We start from the raw sequence: 13,098 nt of genomic DNA on the forward strand, positions 1-13,098 counted from the left end.
AAGACTTCTCAAGAAGTTACTGCCGATTAAGCTTGACACACCAGTGAAACAACAAATGTGGCTAAGGGCTCAAGCAATGGCCACCAATTGTGCAGTGAATACACTGCATCCATTCAGCAGGGAGCTTAGTCCACTGCATCTCAGACATGTTTAGACAAAACCGGGTCAACCCTGACCATAGAGCCATCAGTGTATACCACATCTGAGCCTGGAAAAGCGTCAAGGACATCTAAGGAACAGGTGGTGAAAAACCATAGTCTTTGAGTCTTTTGGTCATAAGGAAAGGTCAAGGCAGATCTGAGGACAGGGTACGTCATGGGGGCGCAGAAAATGTCTACCTGACAGAAGGCGACAGTGGAGAAAGAAAGAGCTCAGAGCAGAGACTCAGTTGTGGGAGGCAGATTTCCCTACCGAAGGACATGGTAGTTCAGATGCTCAGTGGAACAACAAATGTATATTGCATACTTGAGCAACAGTTGTTGGTGCTTGATCTGTAGAGGAGGGACACCAGCCTCTGCGAATATGCTGTTCACAGGGCTAGTCCAAAAGGACCAGTTACAAGTCGGACCCCACAATTGAGTATTGGGTCAATCACCCACAATGCTGAAGGTGATGGTGAGCCATATATCAGGTTCCCATAATCAGGATGTGACAGGACAAGAGCTTTGTAGAGCAGGAAAAGTGAAGAGCGGTCTGTACCTCAACTAGTGTCACTGAGGCAGCGAAGAGTATTAATGTTTTCTTAAGTTGGCAAAGAGGGGAAAGCCAGATCAACTGGGCATGGAAGACCAATTCCAAAAAAGGATAAGACTCCATCAATTGAGCATTTGATCCTCAAAGTAGAGTTCTGGTTGTGGATGGACAGTCTGACAGTAATAGAAGTGTGTAACATGTCTTGGCAGTGGAAAACCAGAAGCCACCTGTGAGAGCTCGTGACTGCATCTTTCATATGGCACTCAGCAGTCAGCATTCAGCAGTACCCATAGCTGAGGAGCAAACATATACGCAAAAGTTGTCAGTATACAAGGAGGGTTACACTGTAGATCCCACAGCTGCAGCTGGGCAATTGATAGCCACTAGAGAAAGGGGCACATTCAATACAGAGCCCTGTGCAACCCCATTCTCTTGTATGTATGGAGTACTGTGGGAAGCATCAATTTGAACCCATAAAGTATGATGAGACGAGAAGTTTGAGAGCAAAATCGGGAGTTTGCTCCAGAGACTCCTCTCATGGAGGGTAGCGACGATGTGGTGACTCCATGTGGTGTCACAAACCCTATGTAACTCAAAGATGACAGTGATAAGATGCTGATGCCAGACAAAAGCTGACTGCATAGCAGATTCCACACAGCCCATATTGTCAGCAATAGAACTTCCTCGCTGAGATGGAAATTCACCCCAACTCCGGATATGGATAAAAATAGCAAAGATGTCATGTTGGCAATCCACTGACAAGGGTTTGAGCATTTGGCTGTGGATGCAGTCTGGCCCTGAAACCGTGTCAGAGCAAAGCGCTATGGCACTGAGGAATTCCAACTCACTGAATGCAGCATTATGAGGTTTCAGGTGAGATGTAGTAAATGGTACAAGAATGTCAACAATATTAGGAAAAGGGTAGGCTGCTACTCACCACAAAGATGACCAACTGAGTTGCAGACAGACAAGACAAAAACATTGTTACACATTATAGCTTTTGGCCAAAGCCTTCTTCAGCAAAGAAAACACACACACACACACACACACACACACACACACACACACATTCACACAAGCAAGCACGCCTCATATGCACATCACCACTACCACCAGCAGCTCTGACCCAAATGCAGATTATGTGAATAGCAATCTGGAGTGGGGCAGGAAAGGGGGATGGATAGCAGAGTACAGGGGAGGGAGAGAAGAATGCTAATGGACGGGACCTGCAGAGAATAGAGACTGCCAGGTGTAGTGATGGGAGTTAGGGTGTACGGGAATAATGGGGAGTGGAAAAGGAGACAAGTAGAATAGGATAGGAGCAGGGAAGGGGAAAGGACGAGTAGGTACATTGGCAGAGGATGGCACACAACGAGGGAGAGGGAAGGTGTTGAACAATATGAGGAAAAAGACAGATTGCAGGTCAATGTAAAGATGACCCACTGAGTTGCAAAAAGGCACAAAGAAAAGACTGTTACACATTAAAATTGTAAAGAAAGTTGCTCTATCCACTGTTAGAGGACACAGAATGCAGGCTGATAATTCTCAGATGCAAAGGCTTGAGCCTGGTATTGGTGTCTTCGCCCAATCCTAAGAACGAGGGGTACATGGTTCAATGGGAGCAAAGTATGACTCCAAGTAGACTCTTTTCTGTCATTTTATTATGTGGTGGACCTGGGCACGGAGCTGTTTAAAGGCAATAAGTTGCACCATTGACGGATGTCACTTATGGTGCTGGACGGCCTACCTGGGATCTCTTACGGCCACAGCAATTACGAGAGTCCTGTCCTCTGACAGGAGGGGGGCTCCCAAGAAAGAGGGGGTCACTGAGTCTGCTGCCGATAGAATGGCTGTTGTTGTGCTTTGGACAACTGCATTGATACTTCCACATGGCAGGGTGTGAAGGGTAGTGGCAGTGGTGAAAGTATCCCAGTCAGCTTTGGAGAGAGCCCATCTGTGTGGACAACCAGGCAAGAAACACTGATGGAGGGACAAAACGATAGGAAAATGATCACTGTTCCACAGATTATTATGTACTCTCCAAAGGATGGAAGGGAAAAGACTTGGGCTGCAAACAGAAAGGTCAATGGCTGGAAAAGACCCATACACCACAATGAAGTGTCCAGGAACACCAGTATTTAAGAAGCAAAGATCGACCTCTGCAAGAAAGTTTCTGACAGCTTTACCATGGCCACTGGTCATAGTTCCACCCCATAAAGGGTTGCAGCCATTGAAATAATCCAATATGAGGAAGGGTGGGTGGAATTGAGAAAACACTGAAGACAATACGTTATGGGACTCTTCACTGTCGGGAAGGATATATACATATTACAGATGGTGAATTCCCCGAGATGTCTTCACATGAACAGTCACAGTCTCCAAAGGTGTGTTGAGTGAAAGGTGTTTCCTGCAGACAGGCTTCGGAATGTATGCACAAACTCCCCCCAATGCTCTTTCATAGTCAGTTCGATTCTTAAAATAGCCCCAATAGCCTTTGAGGGAAGAGGTCCACACTGCTTGGAAACAGGTTTCCAGGAGGGTAATGCAAAGAAACCGGGCAGGCGGGGAAAAAAAAAAAAGGTTCCATAGTTCGGACAAGTGGCAGAAAAAAGTGCTACAGTTTCATCAGGGCTCGCACTATTAGTATCCCGTAGGCCCATGAAGGGACCAAGGAGGCAAGTCATATCTCAGTGCCACTTGCTGGCACCACCATCAATACACATTTGTTCAGAATCAGGGTACCTGGACGCAAGGGGGAGGGGGGGGGGGGGGTCTGGGACCATGGGACCATAAGAGCCAACAGTAATGCTGCCTCAGATACAGAGGTGCAACATGCGGGGTCTTGCAGTTATCAGGACCGTCAGAATCTACCTCTTTTTGGAAAACTACTTCTTGTACTTAGACGATTTATGCTTTTGTAACAGAGGAGGAATGTAAAGTCCTATGACCTGGAACAAGTGGCTTCTTCAGCCACCAGCTGGCATCCAGTTGCAGGTTAGTAGAGTCTTGTGAAGGAAGCATTCCAAGGGAAGCCTTTCTCATCAGGGGTGCTGGATGGCGTGTTGTTCTCCGGCTGGGGTTGGGGACTGATGTCCCAGGAGCATAGGGAGTCAACGCTCCCAAAGGGGAAGTGTGAGAAAAGGTAGGAGGAGGACCCTCAACCACCAGGGGATTGGGTACAGTCGGCTGGCCCTGAGAACTACACGACACAGACGGTGATGGTATAGTCACTAAAGTAGACATCATTGTAGCAGTAGCATATGTCATTATCATATGCGTAGGATATGCCTGTTCATATGTGAGATGATCAAGGGTCTTGTATTCCTGGATTTTCTGATATACAGAGGGAGTGGCCTCGCCACAATTGGCACAAATGGAACAAGGGCCACAAGGAGCATTCTTGTGCAACCGATGGCCACAATCCCTAGAGACTGAGCTGACATTGCAACGTGAAAACGTGTCCAAATTGCTTTCATCTTAGCACCACATGGGAGGAGGAAAATAAGGTTTGACACCACAGCGATTCATCATCACCATGACCTTCAGACAACAAATCACCTTCAAAGGCCAAGAAGAGGGCTTGAGTATAAAGTCTTTTGGTCCCCACTGGACAAGACAGACAAAACGCACACCTCTTCACCTCAAATTAGCATGCAACTTGTCATCAGTCCGTAAAAGGAGTTTTCAGTGTAAAATGATACTTTGTACCGTACTCAAGTCTTTTATGGGGGGTTACAGTGACAGGAATATCATCCAACTTGTCTCAGGTGAGCAGCACTCATGACCGAGTGGGGGAGGCCATTTTATGTGGAATGGAGCCACTTTTCGTTTTTGAAATTGCTGCCACTTCCTCAAACCTGTTCAAGGAAGAACTATGGCTTTGTAGTCAAAAAAGGAATCCTTGTCCTTCCTAGAACAAACCTCATATTTGGGGGAGAATTTCTCGCCTTGCCTCTGAACCCTATGTTCCTCCCATGGTGTAGCCAGGCAAGGGTACATTTTGGGGCCATACCTCTCTGCATTGTAATAGGTCTTAGCTTCAGAAGAGACTGCTGTGGTCACACAGCCACCGGCAGAAGGAAGTCTAATTCGCTTCATGTGCAAATCTTCCACCCTAGTACCAACTACTACAAACAGGGCCTCACCCCACGGGTGCCGCCCAGCCACAGCAACAGTTACATGGCCAGTAAACCATTGCCTGGAATCCCCATGCCCCAGTCTTGATGGGCATACTCCTTGGCTTGCATGGAGAGTTTCCAGCTCATGCACCAACAGTGTAATCCCTGCATCACCACGAAGCTACCACCGTGCAGATACTTGATGACCTTCCCCTATCCCCCCCCCCCCCCCCCCCCACCCACACACACACACACAATGGAATGGCTACCATGCTAGGTTTTGGACTCTGTAGCAAGAAAGAGTGGTGCAAAGATAGAAAGGCACAAATGTGGAATATATGCCACAATGGTTGACCTTCTCTGCACAATAAGCACTTCTATAAAATTTAGAGAAGTATCAAGTCAAACCCAATAAGGGGACCATATAATCAATAATGAAAAGCTGTAGAAGGCCAGACAGTAAAAAAACAAGTGTCCGGAATGCAAACTATATCCCAGCACAGTCGGCACCAACACCATCCAATGCACGGATAGAGAGGGAAAAAGAATGTTAGACAGACAGATAGACCTGCACTATGGTAAGGGAAGCAGTTCTGTAAGGGCTGGGGCCCTGTGGTGGTCAGGCATGCACTCACAAAAGAGATGTGAGCCCCCAGGGAAGGGGGAAGGGGTTGTTCTCAACAGATGAAAGATTCCTTTGTGGCTGCCTTTTCAGCCACTGTCCCTATCCCTATATCTTGTTCCATTTGTTTTTGCTGTCTTCCCAATCCGTGACATTTAGTTAGTTACTCGTATTTTACCTTTCCATTTCTTTTTACATTTTGAAGCATCTATTGTCTTTCAGCCAGATCAAACTTTTGAGGTTTTCCAAACCTTTCTAAATTTGTGTGTGTGTGTGTGTGTGTGTGTGTGTGTGTGTGTTTGAGAGAGAGAGAGAGAGAGAGAGAGAGAGAGAGAGAGAGAGAGAGAGAGCGCTTGTAAAATAGAACACACAAATTCACACTCACCTATAAATAAACACAGGTTTTGATTGACCATCTCTCCAAATTCGTGACATTGCCTGTAGGTCCGTGGCTGGATTCCAGTCCGAATCGAAGAGAATAAGACGTGATGCGCCCGTAAGATTGAGACCAATTCCACCAGCACGAGCACTTAAAAGGAAGATAACTAAAGAATGGGATTATTATTAGAAACAAAAAAATTTGGAGGAAACAAATTTAGAATTATGTCTTAAATTCTACACTATACTTTTTTACTAATCAGCTAAGATCCATATGTGCTAGATATTCACAATAATACTTATGGTGGCTCAAGTTATTATTACTCACTGAAGGCTACCCTAAAGCTTTTCAGAATTATGGACAAGCACATGACACATTTGTTTACTCAGTATCTTTTTTTCTGAAAAGCAGTACCCACCTTTTGGTGACAACCAAAATGTTATAGTATACAAATTAAATAACTTGCTAACATACTTAAACTGGAAAAAGCACATTTTGGAGCTCTTTAACATTCACATTGACAGTTTTGCATATTTTCATTCAATTATGTCCTATGGAATAAAATAATGTTCTTGGTAACTCATCATTAAGAAATTCTATGCTGCTCAAAAATATTCTGCAAAAATAATACGTGCTGCTCACCCACCAGCTTCTTGCAAACAAGACATCTGTTTAAGGAGTTGGGCATTCTGACTTCAGCTTTACAGAATATTTATTCTCTAGTGTGTTTTGTTGTAAATGATTGACTGCAGTTCAAAAGGAACAATATTGTACATAATTACAATACCAGAAGGAAAATGACATTCATTACTACATATCAAGGTTGTCTTAAGCAGAAAAGGAGTGCACAATACCACAATTAAAATTGTTGATAACACACTCGGAGATATAAAATGTCTGACAGACAGCAAAGTGAAATCTGAAAACAAACTGAAAAAGTTTCTCTTGAAAACTCCTGTTCTATAGAAGAATTTCTATTATTGTAATGTGTAAAAGGTCTTGGGCAGGAAATACTAACTCACATGGGCACACGTAACTAAAAAGAAGAAGCAAAAAACAACTAGAAATGTTCAGCATGTAGTCATATTTACACATTAATTTGCAAGGAATGTCAAATGTCTTATTTGACATCATTATGATTTATTGTGTAAATGATCCATACAATATGAAACTAATTAACAAACTACTTTTTCTCTGCATCATTAATCTTCTGACTAGTTTGATGTAGCCCACCACGAATTCCTATCCTGTACCTCATTCTTCAGTTCGGAGTAGCAGTTGCACCCCTATGTCACCAACTATTTGTTGGATGTATTCCAATTTCTGCCTTACCCTACAGTTTTTACCCTCTACAGAGTCCTCTCGGACCATGGAGATTAATACCTGATGCCTTAACACATCTCCCATCTCCTGCCCCTTCTTCTGATTAGCATTTTCCACACATTCCTTTCTTCACCGATTCTGTGGAGAACCTCCTCAGTCATTATCTTATCACTCCACCTAATTTTCAACATCCTTTGGTAGCATCACACCTCAAATGCCTTGATTCTCATCTCTTTCAGTTTTCCCACTGTCCATGATTCACTATCATACGATGTTGTGCTCCTAACATACATTCTCAGAAATTTCTTCCTCAAATTAAGACCTATATTTGACACCGGAGACTTCCATTGGACACGAATGACCTATTTGACTGTACTAGCTTGCTTTTTATGTCCTCCTTGCTTCATCCATGATGGGTAATTTGCTTCCAAGTTAGCAGAATTCCTTAACTTCACCTAATTGGTTACCACCAATTCTGTCGTTAAGTTTCTAGCTATTATTATTTCTGCTGCTTCTCATTACCTTCATTGTCTTTTTCTGGTTTACTTTCAATCCACATCCGTATCCATTAAACTGTTCATTCCATTTGACAAATCCCGTAATTCTTCTTCACCTTCATTGAGGGTAGAAATGTCATCAGCAAGTCATCACTGATACCCTTTCACCTGAATTTTAATCCTACTCTTGAACCTTTCTTTATTTCCATCACTGCTTCCTTGTTGTATACAGGGTGTTACAACAAAAAGGTATGGCCAAACTTTCAGGAAACATTCCTCACACACAAAGAAAGAAAATATGTTATGTGGACATGTGTCCAGAAATGCTTACTTTCCATGTTGGAGCTCATTTTATTACTTCTCTTCAAATCACATTAATCATGGAATGGAAACATTGTTACAGGAAATGTTCAAAATGTCCTCCGTTAGCAAGGATACATGCATCAACCCTCCATCGCATGGAATCCCTGATGCGCTGATGCAGCCCTGGAGAATGGCATATTGTATCCCAGCCGTCCACAATACGAGCACGAAGAGTCTCTTCATTTGGTACTGGGGTTGCGTAGACAAGAGCTTTCAAATGCCCCCATAAATGAAAGTCAAGAGGGTTGAGGTCAGGAGAGTGTGGAGGCCATGGAATTGGTCTACCTCTACCAAACCATCGGTCACCGAATCAGTTGTTGAGAAGCGTACGAACACTTCGACTGAAATGTGCAGGAGCTCCATCGTGCATGAACCACATGTTGTGTCATACTTGTAAAGGCACATATTCTAGCAGCACAGGTAGAGTATCCCGTATGAAATCATGATAACATGCTCCATTGAGCATAGGTGGAAGCACATGGGGCCCAATCAAGACATCACCAACAATGCCTGCCCAAACGTTCACAGAAAAATCTGTGTTGATGACGTGATTGCACAATTGCGTGTGGATTCTCTTCAGCCCACACATGTTGATTGTGAAAATTTACAACTTGATCACGTTGAAATGAGGCCTCATCCGTAAAGAGAACATTTGCACTGAAATGAGGATTGACACATTGTTGGATGAACCATTCGCAGAAGTGTACCCGTGGAGGCCAATCAGCTGCTGATAGTGCCTGCACACACTGTACATGGTACGGAAACAACTGGTTCTCCCGTAGCAGTCTCCATACAGTGACGTGGTCAACATTACCTAGTACAGCGGCAACTTCTCTGACACTGACATTAGGGTTATCGTCAACTGCATGAAGAATTGCCTCGTCCATTGCAGGTGTCCTCGTCGTTCTAGGTCTTCCCCAGTTGCGAGTCATAGGCTAAAATGTTCCATGCTCCCTAGGACGCCGATCAATTGCTTCGAACGTCTTCCTGTCGGGACACCTTCGTACTGGAAATCTGTCTCGACACAAACGTACCGCGCCACTGCTATTGCCCCGTGCTAATCCATACATCAAATGGGCATCTTCCAACTCCGCATTTGTAAACATTGCACTGACTGCAAAACCACGTTCATGATGAACACTAACCTGTTGATGCTACGTACTGATGTGCTTGATGCTAGTACTGTAGAGCAATGAGTCGCATGTCAACGCAAGCACCGAAGTCAACATTACCGTCCTTCAATTGGGCCGACTGGCGGTGAATCGAGGAAGTACAGTACATACTAACGAAACTAAAATGAGCTCTAACACGGAAATTAAGCGTTTCCGGACACATGTCCACATAACATCTTTTCCTTATTTGTGTGTGAGGAATGTTTCCTGAGAGTTTGGCCGTACCTTTTTGTAACACCATTTAGATTAAATAGTTGGGGAAAAAGGCTGTATCCCTGTCTTACACCTTTTTCAATCCGGGCACTTATTTCTTGGTCTTTTGACTTTATAGTTCTCTCTTGGTTCTTGTACATATTGTATATAACCAATCTTTCATTGTAGCTTATTCCTATTTTTCTCAGAATTTCAAACATTTTGCACCATTTCACACTGTTAATGTTTTTTCTATAGCGACAAATCCTAAGAAGACATCTTTACTTTTCTTCAATCTTGTTTCGATTATCAAGTGCAAAGTCAGAAATGTATCTCAGGAGCCTTTACCTTTCCTAAGGCCAGACTGATCATTATCTAATAGATACTCAATGTTCTTTTCCATTCATCTGTATATTATCCTTGCCAGCAACTTGGATGCATGAAATGTTAAGCTCATAATGCAGTTGTTTTCACAGTCTGATGGTATGTTGCCAGTCTCATAGATTCTACACACCACCTTGCATAGCCATTTGGTTTCCATTTCCTCCAATGATTTTAGATATTCCATTATAATGTTATGTGTCCCTTCTGCTTTACGTGATCTCAAGTCTTCCTGAGCTCTTTTAAATTGTGACTCCACTACTGGATCCCCTATGTCTTCCTTATCAACTTCACATTGTTGTTCTATCACATCATCAGACAATTCCTCCCTCTCATAGAAGCCTTCAATGTACTCTTTCCACCTATCCACTGTTTTTTCTGCATTTAACATTGGAATTCCCATTGCATTCTTAATGTTACCACCTTTGCTTTTAATTTCACCCAAGGTTGTTTTGACTTTTTTATATTCTGAGTCAGTCCTCCTGACGATCATTTATTGTCAATTTCTTCTCTTTGGGTCAGTGTGAATGGTCGTAGGTTTGTTTGACCTGTGGGACTGTGTCAAAGAGTACCGAAGGAACAGAATCGGAAGACTCTTGAAGATAGATGTAAATTATCCCAAGAAAATCTTAACAAAGTTTCAAGAACAGGCTTTAAATAATGATTCTAGGGATTTACTACAACTCCCTACATACTGCTCAAGTAGGGATTGTGAGGATAAGATAAGAATAATTACTGCACACACAGAGGCATTCAGTCAGTCATTCTTCCTATGCTCCATACATGAATGGAACAGGGAAAAAACCTAATAACTGGTACAATGGGATGTATCCTCTGCCATGCACTTCACAGTGGTTTGCAAAGTAGAGATGTAGATGTAGGTTTTTCCTGCGGCCATTTGGTCTTGGCTGCCCTGCACTTCCTATTTATTTCATTCCTAAGTGATTTATATTGCAGTATTCCTGCCCCTCCCTGAAAATATTTATATCACCTCCTTTTGTCAATGAATTGAAGTATTTCTTCTGTAATACCAAGATTTCTGCTGGATTACCTTCCTTGTACCTACATCTGACTGTCCAACATCCATAACGACCCTTTCTAGAGATGTCCACTCCTCTTCAACTGGACTGCCTATTGTGATATTCCTTATTGCAGTATCTGCATCCTTAGTGAACTTACAACATATGTCATCATTCCTGAGTATTTTAGTAACCCAATTATTTTCACAATGATTTTTCCATATGATTATCTACTTTCATCATTACTAAATTTTTATCCCAGTCTGTTTCTGCTCCTGGGCATGCCTAGAATCCAATATCTGATTTTGGAATCTCATACTTACTAAAAATCTTATATTGAGTTTAATACTTGTAACAAGTTCTTGCAAAGTATGAGTTTAATTACAAGTGGGGAAAGAGGTTAATGGAGGTCAAAATTAATGCCAGCCCAAAGGTAGCCTAAAGCAGTTTAGTCTAAATGGGGAAAAACCTGCATAATACGGGAGAGGCATGAGGTATGGAGGTGTATTGCAATGCAACATTGTAGCTTGAAAACTAAAAATCGTAAGTTTGTGGAAACTATGGTAAACAGTAGCATAAAGTGGGACTTAAGGAAGAGAATGATAAATATATTCATACACAGAACAGTGTAACATAAAAAATTAAAAACACATACACTAAGGTTTGTGATGGAAGCAACTCCCAGAAGGAATCGCCCAAATGAATACAAAGTCAGAGAATACATAGAACAAAGCACCAGAAATTGTGATTAATGTTGTGCATAGATGGTATGCATGTAGACCCATTAGCACCATCTTTTGTGTCAGCTTGAATATCAGTATACCACAAAGAACAATCAACAAAAGCTAGCAAATGAAATGAAATGAAGCAGCAACATGAAAACAAGTATCGGTATTCATTATTGACGTCAAATGGCACAATATCAGCTTGTGAGTGAGTTTGAATGGGACAGATTGGTCGCCAGAAAAAGGATTTGGCACACTACAACATTTGAGTCGATAACGACCAGGCTGCTACAACAGTGAAGTATGTGAGGAAGCTGTGGGTAGAAAAAGTATCATGCACAGTGGTTATTGAGTACTGTACCACACAATGTAACCACTTCATAGTCTGACTACAATGTTGCCTCCAAGGGCGAACTGGACCAAGCACAGGTTGGCTTATTCATGAAATGAGATAAATAGTCATAGTACAGGTTTGAGTTGCAGTCTCTCAAATAGAATTTCAGTTCTAATATTAATTTAACTTTGCTTGACTTTTATGGTGACATTCTTTTTAGTGATTTTTGAAATGCCTTGAAGGAATAATGTCTCTCTTAATCAAAACAATTAAAATGTTATTTTCTAACTAACGGTCTCCAGACTTCGATATTTAAAAGATACAGGTTGCTGATCTGAAAGGACACACATTATAATACTAGACCGCTAATAAAATGTTAGTCAACAGCCATTACCTCTTGTAAATTATCTTTGCACTGACTGCTGCGAAATACTAATGCAAATTGATTATGACAGAAGCAATTAGGTTCAGTGTACTGTTGTTTTAAATAAAACAGCAATACTTTTGATGAATTACTTTATCAACCAAATAATTGTACAGCATCTGACAGATTATGCTATGCCATTCTTCTCCAAATTCTAACAGAGAGAACAAAAGAATAATAACTGAAAGTTTTTGTCTTTTGTTTTAGAAATAAAAATTATCCGATGTATTATCTCTTATGCCTATCACACATACATAAATTAATTCTTTGCAGCTACTCAGTATATTTACAACACATAGAATTTTTCTTTTCCCTTAAAAGATCTATTACAACCACTTGACCCACAGTGCTGGATCTATGGAACCACTTGCTATGTAAATCACGCCTCAGTGGAAGGCTCAGGTACAACATTTGACCAATCAGTGCATCCTGCTACAGTTTTATCATAGGTTTATCCTACCGATCAGAGACAGGACCACCTCTGAAACTAGTCTTATTGTATACCAGGCTTGCTGCATATTCTGCTTAGCACTTCATGTGAGCATGACTACCAATCAGCTGTTCCCCAAATGCATGGCCACCACCTGATTGCGGTCAAGGGTAGAGCTGACCAATCAGTGGCACAATACGGTGCTGAGCCGAACCTGTTCAGTTTCAATGGCAGCTTCACAACTCATATCATTTGGATCCATCCTCCCAACACTAGCTTCTCTGAGCTACGTACTACTACTACTTGGGTACAACACAGTTTATAATCAATGAAAATAATCAACTTTAGAAAATAAAATGTAACTGGGTGGATTGAAAAAATCTACTGACCTGGCAGCAGTAGGAGAATACAAATATAAAGCTATTT

At 42.1% G+C, this 13,098-nt stretch overlaps 1 protein-coding gene across 5 annotated transcripts in view; it reads right to left on the reverse strand.

The window, feature by feature from the left end:
• Nucleotides 1-13,098, reverse strand: part of LOC124605663 (DNA repair and recombination protein RAD54B-like) — a 336,958-nt gene that overhangs the window by 69,898 nt on the left and 253,962 nt on the right. For 4 of the 5 annotated variants that reach the window (XM_047137502.1, XM_047137503.1, XM_047137501.1 and 1 more), the window contains one exon: nt 5,819-5,978. In XM_047137502.1, the coding sequence (XP_046993458.1) occupies nt 5,819-5,978 (160 nt within the window). The remainder of the gene's footprint in view (nt 1-5,818; nt 5,979-13,098) is intronic. The other variant, XR_006978669.1, reaches the window with a different exon arrangement.

This window comes from Schistocerca americana, chromosome 3 (genome assembly GCF_021461395.2).
Source record: "Schistocerca americana isolate TAMUIC-IGC-003095 chromosome 3, iqSchAmer2.1, whole genome shotgun sequence".
Classification (NCBI taxonomy): Eukaryota; Metazoa; Arthropoda; class Insecta; order Orthoptera; family Acrididae; genus Schistocerca; species Schistocerca americana.